The sequence below is a fragment of the Rhineura floridana genome, chromosome 1 (assembly GCF_030035675.1).
Source record: "Rhineura floridana isolate rRhiFlo1 chromosome 1, rRhiFlo1.hap2, whole genome shotgun sequence".
In the NCBI taxonomy this organism is placed as follows: domain Eukaryota; kingdom Metazoa; phylum Chordata; class Lepidosauria; order Squamata; family Rhineuridae; genus Rhineura; species Rhineura floridana.
The window spans coordinates 35504244-35529803 of record NC_084480.1 but is presented as its reverse complement, the minus strand read 5'-3'; the positions used below and the strand labels follow the sequence as shown (position 1 = coordinate 35529803).

General features: G+C 40.8%; 1 protein-coding gene across 1 annotated transcript; it reads left to right on the top strand.

Moving 5' to 3' along the window:
* The first annotated feature begins 80 nt into the window (after positions 1–80).
* Positions 81–13072, top strand: ESM1 (endothelial cell specific molecule 1). Its single transcript, XM_061607443.1, has 3 exons — positions 81–568; positions 7726–7881; positions 11443–13072. The coding sequence occupies exons 1-3, from the start codon at positions 268–270 to the stop codon at positions 11541–11543; spliced, it is 558 nt and encodes a 185-aa protein (XP_061463427.1). The 5' UTR covers positions 81–267; the 3' UTR covers positions 11544–13072.
* Positions 13073–25560: the final 12488 nt, after the last annotated feature.

The following is a 25560-nucleotide window of genomic DNA, read 5'->3' as shown; positions in this document are numbered from 1 at the left end:
AATTCCTGGATGGTAGCAGCGGGCTAATCCAACCTTCATCCTGGATTTCGCAAAGTAAAACAAGGGAGGCTGGCAAGAGGACAGCTTGAGGAAATTGACGACGGCAGGCCTGGTGGGTAGTAGGCTGTATAAAGGCTCAAAAATCTGCAAGCTGATCTTCAGCTACTGCTTTTGGTTCTTCACTGCTACATCCCAGAGCAGAAGACCTCAGAACAGAATTTTTTAACCTGCTCTGCTGTGGACATTGTGCACTTCTTGCTGAAAGACATGCACTGTTTTTTGGTCTTCACTCTACTTCTGGTACCCACACATGCTGAACCTACTTGGAGCACCAAATATGCAGTAGATTGCCCAGAGTCCTGTGACAGCAGTGAATGCAAAAGCCCGCTGCACTGTAAGCGGACGGTGCTGGATGACTGCGGCTGCTGCAGGGTCTGTGCTGCAGCCTTAGGGGAGACTTGCTACCGGACTGTTGCAGGTATGGACGGTGTGAAATGCGGCCCTGGACTGAAGTGCCAGTTTTTTTCCGAAGAGGATGATTTTGGTGATGAGTTTGGTATCTGCAAAGGTAAAGAACAGTCACTGGATAAATTTACCTGTCATGCCAATTGTGATGATGCTCCGTTGGTCCATTTAGCTCAGTATTGTTGGGGAATGATTCCAGAAATACACAATTAGAACACTTACTTTTAAAACAACAACACCATCCTTCAGCATATGAATAATCTAGGCATGACAATACCTCTGAGATGGAAACAGGCACAAATAGTTATTTCTATGAAACCACTCTTATGCATAATGCCTTCATTTCAAACAATTCGGTACAGTAGGTTGTAATTTCTCTGTTTTGCAAATGGAGGCTGAGATAGGGTTGCCTGAGGCTGCCAGCCAAATCTATGGCTGTGGTAGGTTTTAAATCTAACAAACCCTTATGCTTGCACCTTATCTTCTGGAGACTGCCTTGGCTTTATCCATTTGGAAAAGAGCATTTGGTATAGAAATAACATTTAGCTATTGACTGGAAGGTTCAGGATGGCCTTAGGCTATAATCTCTGACCAGGAGCATAACGGAGAATAATAATGTTGCCATAGATATGTACTTTGATCAAGAGGATGCAATCTGCACTCCACAACTACAGCTGCTATGGAAAAGATTTGTCCAGCATTGCAGATATGGGATCCCATCCAATGTTAGTCATGCTCAGATTAGGTCCATTGAAATTAATGGGCATGATGGATTGAGGTCTATTAATGTCAATAGGTCTACTCTGAGTAAAAATCAGTTGGCCACAATCCATTGTGTCCTTGCACCAAGCAAGCTATACCAGGTATGTATTATCAATAAATTCCTTCCCAATACTCTCAAGATGAGTGCTATGAGACTTCATATCCTGTTGGTGCCTCCTTGCTCCTCTCCCTTTCCCAACACCTAACATGTTTGGAACTGATGTCAGATATATATTACAGATTAGCACTGGCATTGTTCAAAGCAAGGTGTGTACGACATTAGAAGGTAGCAGATGAAGGTGGTACAGTCCTCAGAATTCCAGTTCAGGCTGCACATGGGCTGTGTCATTTTTTAACAATGCTGCCCTATATTAGAAGTCTTCTGTTGGTAGTAAACCAGCATGTTAGATAGCAGGTTACATGAAAACATTCTTTCTGATGACCTAGTTTGACACATGTAGGCAAGGTCTTTTTTCGGACGGTACATTAAAATGCAGTCTCCATCTGCAGTCTGAAGTTGTACAGGCCAGTTCAATCTACCAATTTACTCTGTGTAACATGTATATTGACTTTTGGGTGCCCCAAAATGTATGGTTCCTGCCTTGGGGTGATAGCTTTTTGCAACTGGTTTAGATTCTTCACATCTGGCTACCAAGAAAGACATTATCAATGGGATCCTGATGGCCAAATTGATTTGAAGCTCAGGTTAACAAGCTTGCATGTAAGCCAATACAGACAGATGCCTCTATCTTTACTGATCACTGAATAGCCTCTGAAGTTACTAGTTGTCAGATGATAACAAGCATCCAACTGAGGCTGTGATCCTATGCACACTTACTGAGTCCTACTGAATTCTGTATGATTTACTTCAGAGTAAAGATGGGTGAGAAATTTGATTTAGTTTTCTTTTAAAGCCAAATGTATCAAATCTGCACTTTCCGAAACAACATAAGAACGGAAACACAGCCATCCTTCAAAATTCACATTATCTGAATTTTGCAACATAGTTCTCCACCTAAGCAATGTTTGTAAAAACACATATATTAGGGGACAATTTGCATAAGAATGAATATGTAAGTGAAAGTAACATACTAAAATGTATTACGTAAGGAGAAATTGCTTGCAAAAATGTGTACATTAGTCAGAACTGCATACAAAAATGAATTTATTAGGAGAAATTCACATTAAAATGTTGAAGAATTTTCATTTTTGTAAAAACAATGCACAAATTGCTGCAGAAATGTGGGGAGCCGAATTTAAGACTGGAAAAATGAGAAACTGAACTGAAATTGACAGATGCTTCCATCCCTACTTCAGAGTAAATGTGGATAGATTGTGTAGCATATCACATTTCTCATTCTTCAGTCACTATTAGAGAGGCATCATAGTAGCAGTTTACTTATTAATGTTTTTGAGATGCTTAGGATAATTTTATCCATTAGGCATGGTGGCAGTGCAAGGAGCCACAGCTTGCATTCACAAACACAAGTTTCTTGGTTTCACGAAGAAAATCAATTAATGTATGAAGGGGCCCTTGATTAGCTATAATAGGTGGTTAGGTGCATACCAAAATGACATTCCTACTGGGGAAGACAAGTAGCCATATTTGCTCTTTGTGTGAGTTGGGTGGCTTCATTCACCAATAATGATGAAACATTTGGGTCACGCTAGCTTGCAGCACAATCCTATGCATGTTTACTTAGAAGGAAGTCCCACTGTGTTAAATGCAGGTTACTTTGAGGTAAGTATGCTGGATTGCATCACCAACTCCAGACATATTTCTTAGAAAGTGAATCCCATTTGAAGTTCTCAGCATTCTTTTTGAAGTAAATGGAGTCAGAGCAATCAATGAAGCACTGCCTGTGCCATCATCAAATAAGGACAGAATATGCCAGTCGTCGTTGCTATTACTTGTTTTCAGTGGAATCATGATCATCAATAGTGAACTTATTCTACAAGTGTGCATTCTTATGTAGCCAAAATTGTCACAACCAAGACACAAGAGGCTTGGGAGAATCGCAAGATTTGTAGAAGTACAAAAACACAACCGCTCCGGAATGTTAACTGTTGCAGGTGTGTTTGTGTAAAACTGTGAGTGGAGGAGAATAGAATGGAGTGGCTGGTGATCTGATAGGTTCCCTCCACGTTGCAACATTTTGTTGTCAGTCCCATGTGTTTGCTTAGATGCTTAGGATCACAGGCATAGGTTTTGATCCAATGTTGTATGAGAATCTTCCTGTAAAATAAGTTGCAGTCCTGCTAATCAGCTGTTTGAAGGAGAATGGGAATCAGAGGAAGTACTACATTCAGTTTCCCACACAGTCTAATTCCCAAATAGTTGAATTGTAGCTTATTAAAGAGCTACACAGGAGTCAGCCTGGAACAGGATGTGGCATTCTGAAGGGCCCATTCATATGCAAGATTCCCCCATTCAGCTAGGATGCAAAAGCCTGTCCCTGCAGGTTATAGCCCCTAGCTGGCTTGAGGTACTAGAGTGGTTTCACAGGCAAGGCTTAAATTAATTTTGATGTCATTTCCAGATGACCTGTTTATTAAGCATTCATTCCAATTCGTTTGCAGGGAGCTTAGACAATGTTGCATCAAGCAAATGTTACTGTACACTTTTCAGTGTATTTAACTATCACTTTTCTTTACACAAAAAGTCTGGGACGAAGCATGTTTACTGCGCAAGAGCTCCCAATCAACTTGGATTGTGCAATTTAAATTTGCCAGTAAGTGATTGAATCCCACCTGAAAATAGCAACTGCCTCAGTCTACCTCACACAATCTATATGGCGGTGTGGTCATTGTTAGTGAAGAGTAAGTACAAGAGATTCTTCTGTGATTCATATGAAAACTTTAGCCAGTGGGGATTTTATGTTTGCAGTTTGAACAAATATAAATGAAAACCCACTTCACGGTTTCCTTTAATTTCAGGAGCACAGAAATGTTTTCTGCTCTTGCATCAAAGTAGCATTTGATACCTTGCAACAGGGCTGGCTTTCTAGTTGATTAACTGTCCTCCTTAAATAAATCGGCATATTATCACATTCTGAATGTGTAGTAGTTAGAGTATCAGACTATGACTGGAGGGATATGGGTTCAAATCTCCCCTCTGGAATAAAGCTCAGCTTGAGACAGTCACTATTTCTTAGCCTAACCTACCTCACAGATTTGTTGGGAGGATAAGTCAGGGGAAAGCCCCATAAAGAGGATTCCCTGTCCTTAGCTTTTGCAGGGAGGGAGGGTAAGATAAATTTGTAATCAATAAACAGATGCCTTTCTGAGATACTGAGGAAAATGTGAGACAATGCACATTCTTATTTTTTATTTATTAAATTTATATCCCGCCTTTCCTCCCAGCAGGAGCCCAGGGAAGCAAACAAAAGCACTAAAAACACTCTAAATCATCATAAAAACAGACTTTAGAATATATTAAAACAAAACATATTTAAAAACATTTTAAAAAAAGCTTTAAAAACATTTTTTTTAAAAAAAGCTTTAAAAACATCTTAAAAAGCAATTCCAACACAGATACAGACTGGGATAAGGTCTATGTTTAAAAGGTTTGTTGAAAGAGGAAGGTCTTCAGTAGGTGCCCAAAAGATAACAGAGATGGCGCCTGTCTAATATTTAAGGGGAGGGAATTCCAAAGGGTAGGTGCCACTACACTAAAGGTCCGTTTCCTATGTTGTGCGGAATGGACCTCCTGATAAGATGGTATCTGCAGGAGGCCCTCACTTGCAGAGCACAGACCTTGAACTTAGCCCAGTAGCTAATATGCAATGCTTTCAGCAGCAGGGTGACATGTTGGCAATACCCTGCCCCAGTGAGCAGTCTCGCTGCCACATTTCGTTCCAGCTGCAGCTTCCAGACCAACCTCAAGGGCAGCCCCACGTAGAGAGCATTACAGTAGTCCAGTCTGGAAGTTACCAGTGGATGGACAACAGTGCTTCAGTCCTGGTATGGCCAGCTAATGCTGATAAATGCTGATAAAAGTACTCCTAGCCACTGAGGTCACCTGGGCCTCTAGCAACAAAGACGGATCCAGGAGTACCCACAGACTACAAACCTGCTTTTTCAGAGGGAGTATGACTCATTTGAGGCAGGCAACTGACCAATTATCCGAACACAGGAACCACCAACCCACAGCCTTTCCATGTTGCTAGGATTCAGACTCAGTTTATTGGCCCTGAGTCTAGGCAGTGGTGCACAGCCTGCACAGTCTCTCCCAGTTCAGATGTTCCAGAGAAATAGAGCTGGGTATCATCAGCATACTGCTGAAACCTCCCCCCAAATCTCCTGATGAGTGCTCCCAAGGGCTTCATATAGATGTTAAACAGCATGGGGGACAAGATGGTACCCCGTGGCACTCCACAACACAACTGCCAGGGGGCCGAAAGATAATCCCCAATGCTATTCTCTGAAAACAACCCTGGAGATCGGATCGGAGCCACTGTAAAACAGTGCCTCCGATACCCATCTCACCAAGTCGGCCCAGGAGGATACATTCGAATAACAACTCCAATTTGTGGTAAGGCAAATATCTTGTAATATTTGCTTTTTCATTTCCTCTTCCAGTCACACCCCTGAACCAAAATAGCCTCAGACAATAAACTAGTGTGCCTGTGGTATTCCACTTCATTAGTCCACTGCTTAAATGTTGTAGCCCAGCTTAGCACATGGGGCAGAGCAGGGCAATTATGCTGCATTTGCATTTTTAAACCCCTAAAAGTCTTTAGAAAATAAAAGCACCAATGAAAATCACACAGAGGACCATAGGGTGGTGCTATGTAAGAAGCCATCACAAGATCCTCTGTCCAGGTGTGCCTTATTATCGTGCAGGGAGGGGAACCTGCTACAGGAGTGCTGGTTTCTCGGGTGATGTGGACAAGCCCTAGACATGGCTGGCCAATGACATTTTTGCAGAGCAGCCAATAGCATCCCCCCAAAAAAAGTCAAGGTGCACAGTAGCCAAATCTGGTCAATTTATTTTGACAATGGACGCAGAAAAGCTCACAAGCACTTCTCCCTTGTTACCTTGGCAATCATAATAAAGGTGATCATGATAAAGCCAACTAAATGAACCATTTGCTGGCTTTCATGATACCTGAAATCAGCTGCCTGAGGTAGTCTCCTCACTCTGCCTAATGGTAGTGCTGGCCCGGACCTCAGAGCTAGTGCTCAGGAGGGAGGCACCTGCTGGCACTGGGGCTCCTTTGCCCAATGCTGGGCACTCTCCTAACATACCCCAGGACTGGGCTCCAAGTCTCATTACATAGAGGGCTGCTAGGTTTAATCAATTATTCAGTTAGTTTAATCAATTAAAACAACCTTTTAAATCAGTTACCAAGGTATCCCTGATTATCTGGGCAGTGGATTCTGCTAAACACATTATTATTTTTAATGCAAGTATGTATAAAACTAGAGATGGACCTTTTCCTCTCATATAAAAGGGAAGGATGGCCTCTTCTAGGATGAAGCTTAAACTGACATGTGTGTATCGTCTAAGAACAAAGAAAATATGCTTCTCACTTCAAACTTAGTGTATTTTCCCCTTTATGTTCGCCTTTGATACAGTCCAGTATTCAACTGAACATCCTCAATGATTGGACTAAGAGCACTAAGTATGTGCAAACAAATATTCAATATTATTTTTCTTCACACTTCTCATAGAGATTCAAGCACATACAGAAAATGTAGGGTTGTGCAGTTAGAATGGATTAAAGCACTCTGTCGCCCTAGTGCAACAAAACCACTCTTTTTAAAAACAAAATACCTTTTTGTGGTTAAGGTGATGAAGAAATGCACTGGGATGAACAAACGATTAACCGGAAGATGTATACACGCTCTGTAAGCAAATCAGGATGAATGCTCATTGTCGTATAGCAGCCCGGCAAACAAGTAAGAATGAATGCTCAGTAAGGACTGGGGAGAGTCTAACTTCCATGTAAGCTTTGCGCAAGCAAATCAGGATGAATGCTGAATAAACAAGTTGTCTGAAGGAGCCCATAGCAAATATGAGAGCTGCTTGATTTCAGCCATTTTTATTTTTAGCCAACATCATTGGTTCCTCCTCATGGTATATTTTTTGTTGTTGTTAAGTGCCTCCAAGTCGACTGTGACTTATGGCGACCCTATGAATCAGCAACCTCCAAGGGTATATTTTTAAAAGATTGAAATCTGTGTCCAGCTTTCAGGAAAGGCAAAGAAAAAAAATATAACCAAACATATCTTTCAAAAAATCTTTACAAGTATTATTATATTAATTATATTATTAATTTAAATGAAGATACACATACATATAATGGCATTGCTGCTTTCCAAATTGTTTGCTTTTCAATTTGCTTTTGTATTCTTGCTTTTCAGATTGTTTTATTGTGTAGATTCTCAGATTCTGAATAATAAAAAACCCAAATTAATTAAAGTTCAAGGTGAATGATCACAGACTTCCATAATTAGGAAATCATAAGATCTATCCTGATGTTTCTTTTGCAGAGTGTCCATATGGTACCTATGGATTAGAATGCCGAAGAACATGCAACTGCCAGTCTGGCATATGTGACACAGTAACTGGGAAGTGTTTAAAGTTTTCATTTTTTCAACTGGCTGCATCAAAACCTCCCAACAGGCAACAATTAATTCCACATGCAGGTAAAATCTGATTGTGTTGATTTCTTGAAGCAGGAATGGGGAAACTATGGCCCCTCCAGATATTGTTGGACACCACCTATTCAGTCCTAGCCAGTATGGCCAACGGTCAGGAATGATGAGATCTGTAGTGCAACAATGTAGTGTCACAGGTACCCACCTATGCATTGGGGCATTCTCGTGTGCAAGTTGCATTGAATGAACAAGAGCTGTGCATGAGCACTGCAATGCTATTATATTTGCGCAGGTGGACTTTCTGATGGGAACATATAAACATAGCAAACTGCATTCTACTGACTCAGACTATTGTTCATCTACACTGACTGGCAGCAGCTCTCTGGAGTTTCAGACAGAAGACTTTCCCAATCCCACCTGGAGGTGCCAGAGATTGAACATGCAAAGCAGGTGCTCTACCACTAGGCTATTGCCCTTCCCCACATGGATTGTGGCATGTGATTTATTGAAGAGTCATTTAATAGGCATAGATACTTATTGACTCAGAACTAGCACCACTATGCTGTGAAACAGATATGTATACACAAAAGAAGGTTGAATATCAGTCATGGTAACCCAAGCTAGATTATACATGTCAGACACTGTTAATACAATACACCCATATCCAAATGGTGAAGTATTAAGACATCCATAGCTACCAAAAAAGTTAAGAATACTTGCTAAACTATGCTAAACTAACTATAATCAAAGAATTGCTGATGTGCCTTGATACATTATTTAAATACTTCACTGAAGTAAGAGATGTAGCAGCTCCATCATAATTAAAAACAACCTTGTGGCACCTTAAAGGTTAACAGATTTGTTGTGGCATAAAACTTTAAATGGACTAAAGATCATTTTATCAGATGCATGGGAGTTTCACTGATGAAATGCATATATAGCAATACCTCAGTTAACAAAGTAGATGCATTCCTGGACATTATTTCCTTCACAGAAACTTTGGTACCAGAGGTAGGAATAACATGGAAAGAATAGGGATAGGTTCCTACACCACAAAAAAGAAGAGCAATTCAATGTATTTCGGCAAACTTTTTATTCAAAACTAACAATACGCATGTCTGAAATGAAACAACTAGGACAGGTAAGCCTTGCATACAGACCACTTGAAGGTTTCTTCCAAAATGCATCCAGGGATGCCTGCCTTGCCTTTTTTTCTTTTATCATGTAGCATCTTGTTACAGCAATCTAAAGCTTTGAGCACAGTTCTCTCCGTACACTTGAGCACACAGGCAAGGGGCAGCCACCGACACCACCCTGTGCTTGCGCTCTCTCTCTCTCTGTGCCATCCTCCCCTACACTTGAGCAGATGCATCTGCAATAAACAGTGCTTTGCAAGTCACCCGAAACACTGCTTCCTGCGGAGGCGCCAGCGCCACCTGGCAAGGAGCACCATTCCAGCCATGTATGAGAGAGCTGCCTGCAGCAGCCGCAATCCAGTAGACAAGAAGCCACATTCTAGCAATGTCAAAGTGTGCCCCCCCACACCCCGCAACCAAAAAAGACTTTGTTAAAAGGAACTTCTTTTCTGGAGGATTTGCTATCTGAAGTATTACTGCACTGAAGTGGTCTTTAATCCGCACAAGCTCAAAACAGAATAAATCTGTTGGTCTATAAGGAGCCCCAAGACTCTTTCACTGTGTATATACATTTGCCTCTCACAAAGCTACAATTCCCAGCACCCGTAATAAACTACAGTTTCCAGGATTCTTGGGGTGGTGATAGATACGTGCTTTAAATGTGCTTTAAATGTATGGTGTGCATGCAGCCTTTGTTGCTTTTGTCCCAAAAGATTGACATAGCTCCCTGCTCAGGTGTTAATCATGATCAGTCATCACACTACACAGCCACTTTGTAAATGAGAAGGGTCACAGCTTCGGCTCCTTCTGGGAGGAAGGGCGGGATATAAAGTTAATAAATAATAATATATTTAAATAATAATAATAGGCATCTGCTTTGCGTGCAGAAGGTCCCAGGTTTAATTCCCAGCATCTCCACGTATTATTCCCTGTCTGAAACCCTGGAGAGCCGCTGCCAATGAGTGTTGACAGTACAGAGCTACATGGATCAATGGTGTAAGGCAGTTTCCCGTGTTTCTAAATAAATAGCCTACTGAAACAGACAAAGTAAGGTTTTTTTCTGTATTTACTGATTTTGGTAAAGACAAATAGTTGACTTCTATTTTTATTGTATTTTTAATAGTTTTTACTGTATGAGGCTTTTTGTAAACTGCTTTGATGTTTTTAAATGAAATAGCAGTATACAAATATATTTATTTGATGTTTTTAAATAAAATAGTGGTATACAACTATATTTATTAATCAGTCAATCACCTAGGAAAATATATATGCTAAAGCAGCAGACATTTGGGGACTTGTCTAATGCTGGGGCTTTAGAGGAAATGAATGGAAAAGCAGGGCAGGAAGCAACGATGGTGCTAATGAGAAAGAAGAAGCAAAAGCTAGCCCAGCAACACTATTCTGCGTGTGAGTGTGGGGAAGGTCACTTGAGGGGAGAGGGTTGATCGCTGATAGGTCTGTGCAGGTTGGACAAAAACCAGGAGCTGGCCTTTGCCATCTTGGAGACATAGGGACAATACATGTGAAGTTAAATGATTCTTTCACGGTCAGTTAGGAAATCTGTGGATGGGTCTAAAGTGATATGTACTTGGGCCCATTTCTACATAATGTAAAGAAAAGCATTCATGGCAAAATGGCTATTAGTTGAAAGGCAGGCATATCAATATGCATGTATGGGGTGACTATCATAAGAACTCAAAACCACTCACTGATCTGGAACGTGATGCATCTCCTGTGCAAATGGCTACATTTGCAGAAGCAGATCCCCAATAAGGCCTACTTGATCCCTTTTCCCACTCTCCCTGTAACCAGCCTTCATCTGGGTGCAAGTGCTCAGGAACACATGCCATTGTGCACCTTCCATGTGTACATCCAGCCATCCTCCTTCTCTACAGGGCTTTATGTGCAAATTATTTATGCTCTTGAGTAGGAGAGCCTGCATTTACAGCCTCACTGAAGGGCAGACTGGTTAGATCTATGTTTCGTAGTAGTAGTGGTCGCTGGTGTCCATAGGTACTGGTGGGGCGGAACACAGGGAGCCCAACAATAGGAGGAGCCAGAGCCAATGATAGGCCAAGCCAATTAATTCTAGTTTCCACCCCCAACAATCGTCCTCCCTACTGAGTTTTACAAGGGCCACACTGAGACTAAGGAGGAGGAGGGTGACAGTCAGGGCCACCTCCTTGGCCCAGTTGTAAGTAAGCAGGCAGGTATGGGCTGGCTGAGGGCAGACTGAGGTTGGTGGAGCAGTGCCCTCTCTGCCCAAATGGATGAGCCTCCACTGGGTAGTAGGTATAATACAAGAGCCTCCTATATCAGAATAATGTCCAGATGCATTGTTAAGCTAAGGGCCAGAAGAGGATGGATTGGCAAGTTCTCCATGTTCATGGGCATGATATTTAAAGATCTTCAATCCAGGCCAAAGCACAGAGATATGGATTTTTTTTAACTATTTGTCTCTTTCAACTTTCAGAAAATGATATGGGATCTGGTGATGGCAATTCTGTAAAAGAGGATTTTGTCAAAGAAAAAGCAATTCGCTCTCCAATAGTGAAATGGCTAAATCCTCGCTGATATTAGCCTATATGGGTAGGAATTTCAAACAGATGTGCTTTCTTCAGGTTTATAACGAATGTTCTACAATCCACTCCAGCAAAGGAAACGGCAATGTGTAAAAAATAAACAAATCAATCTGTATTTCTGCAGGAAAAGAGTGAACTTTCAGTATAAGACTATGTACAGTGTATATGCTTTTTAGAACATGTCTTGATGATCATTTGAATACTAAAGTGCATTATGAACGGTTGAATGTAAACTTTAAAAACCAAGAATCATCTCAATTTTGCAAGCTCTACACAAAATATTTATTTTAAAAAATGGGGAAAGTATCATGATAGAAATCAGCAAAATTTAGGAGCTGTAAATTTTATATCCTTGGCTAACCCCAGCAATACATTAATAATATGCAGAACTGATTAGTGTAATAAAAGGGATGAAAAACAGTCTTAATTTTGAAGATGATCAAGGCCTACTTGATCCCTTTTTTCACCCTCCCTGTAACCAGACTTCATCTGGGTGCAAGTGCTGAGAAACACATGCCATTGTGCAAACACATGCACAGTCCTATGGGAACTCAGTGGGGCTTATTTTTGTGTAAACTGCATGGCCACAATCCAACACACAGCTAAACTCACAGGCAGTTGTCCTGGGCGCCCTTCCCCTGGAGTTAAGTGCTGCTATGTTCAATGTTCCATTACTCTCTGCTGGCAAGTGGGCATAGCTTTGCTACCTTTACCCAACTGAAAAGATGTCAGTGTTCTTAAGCACACTTCATTCTGTGTTGGACTGTGGCCTAAAGTGGCAATCCTGTTCACTGTTGGGCTACTTAAATCCCATCATTTTCAATGGGATTTAAACTGCTTGTGTGCAGGATTGCAGGGCATCCTTTTACACAGAAAACGCCATCAAGAAACAGTAACACTCATCTCAAATGTAACAAATCCAGGCAGGGTTGAGGCAGTTGATTCATCTGCAGTTGATTCATCTGCAAAGCATATTGTACAGTAGGGCCCCGCTTTACGGCGTTCCATTTTCCGGCGTTCTGCTGATGCGGCAGCTTTCAATTAGGGGAAATTACCCGTTTTAAAGCTGATTTTACACTTTTGCTGCATTTTGCAGCATTTTCGTGTCATTTTCGTGCGGTGCGACCCATTATAGTCAATGGGTTCCGCTTTACGGCGATTTCCGCTTTACGGCGTGGGCCTGGTCTCTAACCCGCCATATAAGCAGGGCCCTACTGTATTGCTACTGATTATGTATAAACATTATAACAAATATTGTAGATAGCACATGATTCTATCCAGGGAAACAGAAAGAAGCCGGAATTAAAATGAACCTTTGCAGGAGGTGGGAGCAATTATAAGAGGAAACTTTGGTAGCATCGATGTAAAGAAACAGATAAATGGGGGGGAGGGTAGAACAGTGGTGTTTGTTTTATGGCATATTATGTCCTAGAAACATGAGGCTGGATTTTGTACAATCATCACTCTAAATCAGAGCTTGGAAAAGTTACTTTTTTGAACTACAACTCCCATCAGCCCAATCCAGTGGCCATGCTGGCTGGGGCTGATGGGAGTTGTAGTTCAAAAAAGTAACTTTTCCGAGCTCTGCTCTAAATGGTTGAAGAAGGCAAAAATGTATCTAGTGAGCAATAAATTGTCAGTTTGCTGAAAGCTTCTTCTAAGAGCTAACCTAGAAGTGATAGGGTCAGTCATCAGTGGTATTCCCACCCCATTCATATATAAAGTGGGGGTAGGTGGGTCTTATTTCAACAGGAAAAGGAGCATGCAGGAGGACCCTCCTCCTTCTCTCCTAGCAATCAATTACTTCAGCCTTTATTTCTCTTTCCCAACTCCAAAAGTAAGATAAAGACCTGAAGTGATGGCCTTTGAGGGTAGGAAGGCCACCAAAAACGAAAAAGGACACAGATTTGCATACAATTTGCTAGTTTATATGTGAAATAATTACTATAATTTAAATGGAAATATGGCTCACCAAAGTGGGCAGGGAATTCTACAACCGGGTGACCTGTATGGCTGCTCAGTCTGCTGTCCAGGTTCTGATTGTTGATAGGCAACTTCAAGGCTCCTCCTGCTCTCCCTTCTTATGATGCCTTATCTTTAAATTTAAGCTGTTCTCATTGATGGCGGTGGGGATTAGGGCTACAGTTCTATAATGCTGTAGGTACAGAAGAATCTGTCAATTTTGGTTGTTTCAGTTTCTCATTTTTTCAGTCTTAAATTTAGTTGTCCACATTTCTGCAGCAATCTGCATTAAAAAAAAACCTCATGGAAATTTCTCAGCATTTTAGTGTGAATTTCTCCTAAAAAACACATTTTTGTATGCAGCTTTGATTAATGTACACATTTTTGCAAGCAATTTCTCTTAATACAATGCATTTTTGTATGTTATTTTCACGAATATTTTCATCTTTATGTACATTTTCCCACTTTGTATTTTTGTAAACATTGTTTGGTTGGAGAACTAGATTGCAAAATTCAGAGAAGTGCGGTTTTAAAAGAATGGCTGTGTTTTGGTTCTCAGAGTATTGATGTAAGAACTAGTAGACATTGTCAAAACATTAGGAAAGAGCTGATTGTTATTGTATTGTTATTGAAAGATATTCCTGTTGCTTTTTAACAGTGTTAATATTTTGTTATTTAATTTTTTGTAAACTGTATTGTTCTTTTCTGATGTGTATTTTGTATTTGTTTATTTTTTGTGAATAAACTGAACAGAAATAAACTATAACATAACATAACATGTGTTTCAGAAAGGGCCAATTTGATATATTTGGCTTTAAATGCCAACTGAATCAAATTTCTCCTTCTTCTTTCTGGGGGATAGCCGATAGGACTACGACCTGGGAGACCAGAGTTCGAATCCCCACATAGCCATGAAGCTCACTGGGTAACCTTGGGCCCGTCACTGCCTCTCAGCCTCAGAGGGAGGCAATGGTAAACCCCCTCTGAATACCGCTTACCATGAAAACCCTATTCATAGGGTCGCCATAAGTCGGGATTGACTTGAAGGCAGTCCATTTTCATTTTCTCTACCTGGGAGTAAAACCCATTGAACTATGCCTGAAACAAATCCCAATGACTTGAATAGGACTTACTTCTGAGTAGACTTGTATAGGATCACACTGTTAAAAGTCTCATATTTAAATGGGGTACATTTAACCATGTACTTAACAGTACAATCCTATACATGTCTACTCAGATTTAATTCAATAGGATTTACTCCTAAGTAAGTGTGTATAGGACTGGTGCCCCAAACCCCCACTCTGTACCGAAGCCCAAGTTAAGAGACATGCCTATAATGGCTCCTCATGCAGAAACAAAGAGCAGAGATGCAACTCTCCAATGCAATGTATGAGTCACAATCCTGGGATTGCCAATTGTGAGGATTAATGATCATCCACTGAAATCAGTGAGACTCACAGTGCAACCCTAGCTATGTCTACTCAGAAATAAGCAACATTGAGTTCAATGGGATTCACTCCTAGGTAAGTAAGTATGGGATTTCAGTCTTAAAATGCTTAACTTTAGCTGGATTGTGCTGCATCTCATTTACAGGTAATAAAAACATGAAAATTAAGTTAGGGGCAGTCCTTTGTCTCATGTGTTTATAGGTACTAAACCAATTTTCCCCTGCTATAGTAGACCAACATTTAGACTGGCTTCAATTTGTAAGGCGGAGTTGTCCATCTGAAGAGCTGAGTTCACAATCCAAGTGCCAACACAATCAACAGTTTAGACATGCAAACAATCCCTCTGTGAGTAAATGGACCATTTAGAAGCAAGTCAGATTTGAGGCTCCTCCAGGAAATTTTGAGTCAAATAAATGTGGTTTGGTGGGCATAATGAGAGAGTTTATTTAAATAGCGCTGTAAATACTTACATGAATTTAACTCTTTCATTGTTGTTCTTTGCCAGATATTAGTGATTATGATGGATCTTTGAATGTGCATGTAATACACTCACTGTTTATAAGTGTATATGTGTATTATTGCCCAATAAAAGAGATACAAACACACTGCTTCCACATTTTGATTTCTGTTCACATATCAGGTGATGCCCAAGGTTAGTAACACTCACAATACACCACTGGAAATAAGTGGATTTAAGTAAATTGTTAACTGCTTTCAGTGGGTCTGTTCTGAATTTGATTTAGTTGGACATCACCCATCAAATTTAATGCAATGTACAGCTTTTGCTTTCTTAGGTATGGCTTTCTTCTGAAACATAAAGGTATCTGTGCTAGAGCCTCTTGAAATTCTCCACCCTAGTCTTGGGCAAAGAAATTGGGGGACTGGAAGCAGCTTGCTGGTGGGGCAGAGCCACTAGGCTAGCTTCCTGGCCGGTGGGTTGCTGTTGCCTACCAGGAGGGAGAGGGACAAAGTGACGGGACAGCTGGCGCAGTGCCAATGCACTAGTAGGAGGGCCAGATTGGCTTTGACAGTGCATTTGCACTATGCCATTCACCCTGCTGCCTTGATCATCTCCCTACTAGAAGAGAGACACTCCTGCCATGACACTAGCATAGCAGCTCTACCCCACCCGCAAGGCTGCTTTGGGGGGGACCATTTCACTGACTTTCTCCAGGAGGAGGGGCAAGCCACCAACAGTTTCTTGCATAGGTGAGACCCATCATTAGCACAGCATCTTTCTTTGTTTCCTAAGGGCTTGTTGTTGTTGCCACTGCAAGTGGCAGCAGCAGCTGTGATGGCAGCCTAGTCAACATTTTGTATCTTCCACAATACCCTGGACCTAGTATCGTTCTGGGGCATTTTGTGTGTGTGTGTGTTTAATGGCAGACATGCACACACAGAGTACAGAATATTCAGAGGAAATGCTGCAAATTGGCCTTTGGGGGAGGGAAGAAATTTTTTGGAAATTTTCTCAGAAACATGCCTCCTACGAAATTTTAGCTCAACTCTAATCTACTGAAATCAGAATGGAAAAGCAAATGCTAATCTATGAAAGTGTATAGTAGCTTAGATCGAGAGAAAGTCAGTGGTAGAGGTGGATGGTAGGTCTTTCCTGCCCCTCTACCCCAAGCGCCCCTCCCCAGACTCTCTCAAGAGTCAGGGGACACTCCTGAAAATTGACCCTCAATGAAAATCAGACAGAGGCAGGTTCTGTGAACAGGAGCACAACTCACATAAAGTGCCTCCAACTAATTTTTGGCAACCCTCCTTCTCCCTTAGCCCTCAGCATCATAGGCCACTCTGGAGGGCCTCACAATTCTTAGGAGAGGATTTTCTAGGGGCAAGGTGGGCTTCCACCCACTCCCTTTCACCTGTTCTCCTCTGAACCCAGGCCACTGTATTTAGTGTCAAAGAAGCAACTTGGTCCAGACTTTAAATAATGATGAAGTATGATTAGCCCAGTTTTCCCAGTATATCAGGGATGGGGAACTGGTGGCTCTCTATTTACTTATTTTATTTGTTTATTAAATTTATAATCTGCCCTTCCTCCCAGAAGGAGCCCAGGGCAGCAAACAAAAACACTAAAAACACTCTAAAACATCTTAAAAACAAAAGAAACATATTAAAACAAAACATATTTAAAAACATCTTAAAAAGCAATTCCAACAAAGACAAAATGGGATAAGGTCTCTACTTAAAAGGTTTGTTGAAAGAGGAAGGTCTTCAGTAGGCACCAAAAAGATAACAGAGATGGCACCTGTCTAATATTAAAAGGGAAGGAATAATGGACAATGTGATGTTCCTGCTTATATTGTAAATATGGTAAGTGCTGGTTATATAGAAGACATATGGTAAGTGGAGTGAAAGAGGAGGGGAAGTACATGAGCAGTAGAATACTGGATGATCGGCTGAGCGTTTGAATGGCTGGGAGTATAAATGGAAGAATGACAGTTGAATCAGGGAGGTGGATGTTGGAGGTTTAAAGAGGTGAAAGAGGTTTTGGTGGTTTTTGGAGGTGGTTGTTGTTGTTGAGAGTGAGTCGGAGTTCTGAGGCAATTAATGAGAAGTAAAGTACATGTCAGAACATAATATGAAACCATAAGCTTGTCAACAAAGTAATTAAGTAATCTTGTTATTTTTAGTGTTCAATAAATATTTCTTGGTTTACAAAAAGCCTGATTCCTTCAGCTGAGAAACACAAACCAGGGGGGATGGCAGAGTAACCAAGGCTGAACAGTTGTATCAAATGGTGGCAGCGGCAGAGGAAAAGCTATTGTATCCGGTACCACAGAGAAACCCAGGGCTGTACGCTTCAGTGCAAGAGGCTGCAGGGGGGGTTGGGAATTACCTATACCCATAGACACAAGGTATCGAGATAGCCTGGCAGAGACTAAGGCACAGTCTAAAGGTTATAAGAGATACAGAGTGTTGTGTAGTAAGGCCTAGCAGGGGGATCTTCTGAGAACTGTGCTAGAGCTGTAAAGGGTAAGAAGAAAACCTGACGTTCCTGTCTGCTGGTAGCCACAAGTAAGAGCTTCATAGGTGGTGCCGGGGAAGGACGTCACAGACAACACTAAAGGCCTGCTTCCAATGTTGCGTAGAATGGACTTCCTGATAAGATGGCGTCTGCAGGAGGCCCTCAACTGCAGAGTGTAGTGATCTACTGGGTATATAAGGGGTAAGACTATCTTTCAGGTATCCTGGTCCCAAGCAGCACAGGGATTGTACACCAAAACCAGAACCTTGAACTCTAGACTCCAATTCCCATCAGCACCAGCCAGCACGGCCAATATTCTGGGATGATGGGAGTTGTAGTCCAGCAACATCTGGAGGGCCACAGGTTAGCCATCCCTGCAATACCTGATATCACAATGTACTGAGATCCTTTAAACAACAACTAGAAGAGGTTGAACCTGGGACCTTCTGCAAGTAAAGTAGGTGCAAGGCTGGTGCTTTAGTTTTGAGTTATGTTTCATTCCCCATTTTAAGACAGAATAAAACATGCATTGGAAAATCAATTTATTGTGGTCTCAGTTTTTAATTACTGGGGACCACTTTAACTATAAACGGTAGTGAGACAATCCCGGTTCCTATAGGTGCCACTGAATAAAAGAATGCTATAGAAAGTTGGTCAATGTTACGCAGTGGTGGCTGGTGCCCATTTGGACTGCTAGGCAGAAGGCAGGGAGTCCAACAGTAGATGAAACCAGAACCAGTGACAGTTGGAGCCAACTCATTCTGCTTCTGTTCCCATCCTCCTGAAGGCTGAGATCTGCAAGGACAAAACTGAGAATGAAGAGGAAGCAGACAGCCAAGGCCCCCTGGACTGTTTGTAAGAAAGAAGGCAGGTGGGCCTGGAGGAATCAAGACTGAGGTTGGTGGGGCAGTGCTCCATTTGCCCGCATAGACCAGCCTCCACTGATATTATGTAAGGGATGGAGGAAGGGAAGAAATACTATATGCCCAATTTGCTTTCTAGAATGGATCCAGTGCATATCCGGCTGTTGACATCCTGCCCTCCTCCTGTTCAAAGCGTCCAGGATGAAAGCATAGAAGTTTGCTTAGATTTGCTTAGGCAGGGCAGAAACAGCACACAGCTAGATAAGTATGAAAGTCTGTGAAAGATCGTCATGGGAACTTCTTTGGGCAGACTATTGAAAAACTGGAAGATTTGCTCCTGATGAACAGCTGTGCTCAGAATGGAAGGCACATAATACTTCAAAAAAGCTCCAGCTGTGTTCTTCTGTCATTTTCCTTGTGATATCTCTCCTTTTGATGGTGTTATACAACTGATCAGACAATCCTTTAGGTCTTATTAGGTCAGCAATAAATAAATGAAAGAAACCCACACACAGTCTTACTGAATATAATAGGACTGAAGGGAAGCTTTACACCAGGGGTGGACAGACTTCAGGCTGTGTTAGATCTGCTTTTTTCTCCGCAAGAATCCCAAGGTGTACCAACCAGAAATAAGTGCAGAAAATATACAATTAGAATGTTTAAAACAGTGTGCCTCTGAGCACATTTTGAGCCTAGGTATTCATTTTCGGCACCAGAATTGAACTGAGCTCACAATCCTTTTACTTCTGGTTAGCTTTTTTCCCACTTCAGTTTCCTAATTTAGGTGGAAAAAGTCATTCTGTTTTTGGGCAATTGTTAAAGAACTGGAAGTCAGAAAGCCTTGCTGATCTACTGCAAATTACCCAGAGATCTATCAGTAAATCCCATGTGTGCTTTACACTTATCCCAGCCAAATCCTGTAAAAAAGCAGCTGCATAACAGATTAACAGAGAAAAATAAGAATGGTTATTATTCTGTATAACTACATGCATCACTTCTATACCCTGGAGTATTTCCTATCATCATCATCATCATCCCAGCCTCCCCCCAAAGTATCCCAGGGCAGCAAACATGCCTTTATGAGGCATACAAATACTGGATATATGAAGGATGATCCAAAATGCATTCTGTGAAAGGCTGTGACACGATCAATGAGCAAGATTAGAGAGTTGAATGGGGTTGGACTGCATCCTGAACCCTGTCATAACTGAATAAAGGATAAAAATAGTCTTCATAGATTGATCAATTTGCTGCCTCCCTTAACTATTATGCAGTATTTGTAAGCATGGTCATATAGACCATGGGTGATAGCCAATGCCACACAAGCTAGAAATTAGCAAATCTATCAATTTCAGTTTCTCTTAGTTTCTGATTTTACCAGCCTTAAATTCAGTTCTCCCCATTTCCATGTAAGTTTGAGATTTTTATAAAAGATTGAAAACAATCTTCACATTTTAGTGCAAATTTCTACGAATGTACTAATTTTTCTATGCAGTTTTGCCTAGTATACACATTTTTGCAAAGCATATTTTCCCTAATATAATGCATTATTGTATGCTATTTTTTACTAGTATATGCCTTTTAATGCACACTTTACCATAGTATATTCATTTTTGTACACATTACTTTGCTGGACAAAAATGCAGCCAGTATAGTTCATCCCCAACACAAATAGCTCAAAGTTCATGAACACAAGTATGAAATACTCACAGCTTTATCACTGTCATCAGAAGATTGGCATGAATACCACTTTTATAGGGTGCTAAAGAGCATGGATTAACCCATCCCTGGAGTGCCAAAGCATAAAAATAACTATTATTAACACCTGCACCCAGTATCCAATCTCTTTACATGGTCTGTTTTGATCACCACAATGTTTTGAAGGCATTTCCTGACACCTGGGAATTTGGTAAATATTTCCTGTTTTTATTGTGTCTGGAGAAAACAGAAAATTTCCAAGTTGAAACTGGTTCCTTGACAGACTCTTGGATGGCCTGTAGTTGGGTATTTATTAATGTGTTTTGTTTGCCATCAGATGTCAAAATGAACCATCTGATTTTGGGGATCCTGTGACTAAATGATCTGTTAGGACAAACAGTAATTGAATGAGATGACTGTACATACATTTTTAAAAATATTGACAAGCGGAGATCTGCAACAATGCAAACAAATTAATAGGCAATCCTTTGTCTGAACCCACTAATCAATCACACAGGAAATGCACACACCCACATACACCATTTATCTTTTCATTTTTTATGGCTACAATCCTAAACACTCTTTTCCTAGGGAAAGAGCCCCACTGAACATAGTGAGACTTAGTTCTGAGTAAACATACATACGATTGTACTGTTAACATAGAGTAACATTATTTATTTATTTACCCTTCTTATAACCCACTCTTCCTCCTGCCGTAGTCCATGATCAATATATCTTAAAAGAATAATTAAAAATGAACTGCACATTAATATAACATAGGGGGTTGTATTCAACATAGCACTAAGGCAGTTGTTCCATTGATAGAATGATCTCCCCCTCTCCTCTCCCCGTGGGCACCCTAAATCTGTTCTGGGTTTTTCCCATGACCCTCAGAGCATATTTGGGGATGGTGCAGGGTGCAAATGTGGGGAGGGGGAACCCCATTGTGCTAGTGCTGACTCTAGCACAAAACATTAGTTGAATACCACCACCCAGAGCAGTTACATAACCCTTTTGTTTATACAGATAATTGACATTCACATATTCAGGTTGCAATCCGATGCACATTTACCTGGAGGTTAGCCTCACTAAATGCAGCGGGACTATTTATTTGTATTTATATAAAAGCATTTCTAAATTGCTTAATATTTCAAAAATCTCTAAGCAGCGGCCTTCCTACTTGTGAGTAATCACACACAGGAAAGTGTTGCACATTAAACAGTTGGTTACTGTCGTGATGAGGATACCTTCTCAGTTCTCTGTAACCTTTTCTTCCTCATAATGCCTACGTTCTGCCTCTTCTGTGTTTGTTCTTTGTACACCCCACTGCCCCCACAATCATACTCATATTCTCTTCCAGGGGTAGCTAACATGATCCCCTCTAGATGTTATTGTTTTCTTTTTCTTTAAAAATATCTTCCTCAATACAATTGATTTTTGCTGTGTTTATAGCCATACCATTGTTAATCTCTTAAATGTAGAACAAATGAATGATGGTTACAATAGGGCAAAAGCATTATAGAGTATATTATCTTGGTAGTTATCATTCCAAAACATGATGTGTTCTAAAAACATTCTAAAAACCTATTTGCTTGCTCATTAGATGCTTTTCTGAAATAATCATATTGGCCAGATTTTATCAGACCATTCTGTTACTGTTTGAGGTTTACTTTTCTGTTAGTTTTTGGTCATAGAGACTTTTTACATCTGTCAGTCAACTATTATTTCCACATCTGTATCTAGCATTTGGTCTTTTACATAGGCTAAATGCAAAGGTTTTGGACAGAGCTTGGAAAAGTTACTTTTTTGAGCTGCAACTCCCATTAGCCCAATCCAGTGACCATGTTGGCTGGGGCTGATGGGAGTTGTAGTTTAAAAAATAACTTTTCCAAGCTCTGGTTTTGGATTGAGGCATAATGAGTAACCTGATATTTCATTGATTGTATTACAGAATGCACTGCCTCCACTATCAGAGGCAGTATGCCTCAGAATACCAGTTGCTGAGAATCACAGGTGGGAGAATCTTGTTGTGCTCAGGTCTTGCTTTCAGACTTCCCATAGGCATCTGGTTGGCCACTGTGAGAACAGGATGCTAGACTAGATGGGCCACTGACGTAATCCAGCAGGCTCTTATGTTCTTAGATTGAATTCCAGTACATCTGCATTTTTGAACATTTCAAGAACATTCACAGAAAGTCTGTCTTTAGGGCTCTATATCTCCAGCAGCTGTTCTGAGCTGTTGCATATGTTTTATTTAATTTGTGTGGAGTTAGGATTATCCACTGATACTAGATTCTTAAATAAAATTATTTTAAATCTGCTGATGTTTGTTTAGATGGGATTTTTGCCCAAAGCCATTTCCATTCATCCAAGTACTGTATATTTCCTGCCTCAGATCCACCCCTTATTTCCTCATGAAACTCCAGATGTAATAGTAGTAGTAGTAGTAGTAGTAATCATTCATTCATTCATTCATATACTGCTTAATGCCAAAATAGGCTTCTAAGTGGTTTACGAGTATAAAGACCACTATTAAAACAAATATTGAAATATAAACCTACATAATTAAGATGCGCAATAAAACCATCCCATTAAATGGTAAGCCTCCATAAATAAAATATGCAATAAAAGAATACAACACAGCAATTAAAACTGGAGACTCAGGCTGAGAGACCAAGGGAATGCCCATGTGAACAGGAGTGTCTTCAAAAGCCATTGGAATGTCAATATAGAGGCCTCTCATATTTTAGCAGGAAGTGCAGAGCCACCAGTGAAAAAGCCTGTCTCCAGGTCACCACAAAATGTTGTTGGACTATAACTCCTTCAGCTTCAGCCAGCATGGCCAGTGGTCAGGGATGATTGGAGTTGTTGTCCAACATCATCTGGAAGCCACCACATTGTGCATCCAACCCTATTCATATACCACACAGCCAGTCCAAGACATTTTGGTGTCTCAGGCAAAGTAAAGGACAGGATGTTACACTCTCTTTTTCTATATACATAAGCAGCCTGGACTGGCAATTGAACCTTACTTCAACACTGAAAAAGAAAAAAAGTGTTGCACCACACCTGAGCACAGCAGGCTAGCTTTGAGAGTGCAGTGCAGGCCATGTGACACATACACACAGTTCTGTCTTCCAGCACCTTTCCATTGTTCCCCACTCCTAAGCATCTGGTGCCTGACATGGCCACCTCACTGCCTACTAGTAGGGCTGGCCTGGACTACAGACCACTTGCCTGTAACAACTCACACATGATTATGCACATCCTCCATTCACACACCCATTGTTGAATGAAAGGGTTCTGAAAAGCGCAACCAAAATGATTAAGGAAATGGAGCAGCTCCTCTATGAGGAAAGGTTGCAGCCTTTGGAGGGGTTTCGTTTAGAGAAAGGGTAAGAAGTGACATGATAGAAGTGTACAAAATTATGTATGGCATGGAGAATGTGGAAAGAAAAAAGTTTTTCTCTCTCTCATAATATTAGAGCTTGTGGTCATCCAATGAAGCTGAATGTTGGAGGAGTCAGGGCAGACAAAAGAAAGTACTTCTTCACATAGCACAAAGTTAAACTATGGAATTCGCTCCCACAAGAGACAGTGATGGCCAGGCCACCAACTTAGATGGCTTTAAAAGAGGATTAGACAAATACATGGAGGATAAGGTTATCAGTGGCTACTAGCCATGATGGCTATGCTTTGTCTCCATGGGCAGAGGCAGTATGCTTCTGAATACCAGTTGCTGGACACCACAGGAGGGGAGAGTGCTCCTGTGCTCAAGTCCTGCTTGCAGGCTGCCCATGGACATTTGGTTGGCTTCTGTGAGAACAGGATGCTGGACTAGATGGACCATTGGCCTGATCCAGCAGGCTCTTTTTATTCTCTCTCTGTCTCTTTTAAACTAAAGAAATTACCTTTAAAAAGTGGGCTCAATGTGGTGAGTGACCATATTCATTGTAAGTAACACAAACACAATTTTTTTTACTTTCAACATGATAATTGCACTTGCCTATGACTACAAGCAATAAATAGTTATTGTATCGTATTTTCAAAATGATGTAATTCTTGACGAGTTCTGTGTTCTTCAAGCTCATCGGAAATGCACTTTTAAAATGGACAAATGGCCTGAAACTCATATCAAAGATTCCGTCCCCTTCTATGTGAAAGGCCTATTTTTTAAGAACAAAACAAACAAATTGAAAAGCTATTGAAATCCTAAAACAATATTAGCATGTTCCTGAAGACTGAAGTACAATGGAAAGAGAGGAATGCAAGAGGGTCCTTGCAGCTATGACACACTTTCCGCCTGGCTATTTTTAGTTTTCTATTCCTGGTTTTTATTTTGGATTTCACTTGGCTTCCCCTCCTGCATCCCCCTCACTCATTTATAGCTCTTCCTTATATAATGCATTTCAAACATTCTTTCCTTTCCTCCAAAGGAAATCCAGGGACTCTTTGCCAGCTTTAGGGGGGACATGTTTGTCTTGGCAAAGTGAAAATTCTTGGTCAATTCTGTTTAGGAAATCTGTTTATGTTTTTCAGCTTTCTAATATTTGTGGCTTCATAGGGATAAGGAGGCCTAGAGAACATCAACAAGCCAGGCCTGAAATTCTATGTAGATATTCTTTTAGTAGAATAAATGATAAAAAAATGGAGTTGGATTCTAGTTAGGGTGGCAATGTGTCCTAATTTATAAAGAACAAACTTCTCTTTAAAGGAATCCTCTATTTGAAGGGATGTCCAGTTTAAAGACAAAGAACCACAAGGACAGAGAGCCTTGAAGTTGCCCATCAACCATTAGCACCTGCAAACTGAGCAGGCACACAGGTCACCAGGACACAGTTCCCCCCACTATGGTGAGATGTACTGTAATTATTTCTCAATCTGCATCTATATATATCACCTATACACACATGCATTTTTTTTACAAATCTCTGTCCTCTTTTGTCCTATTTTTTTAGCAGTTTTAAGTGGCTGACCTATCTATTCTCAATTCTACCCTCCAGTAAAATATTTGGAATTTCCAAGCAGAATTAACGTTCCACAAGATGACTGTCAAAAAGT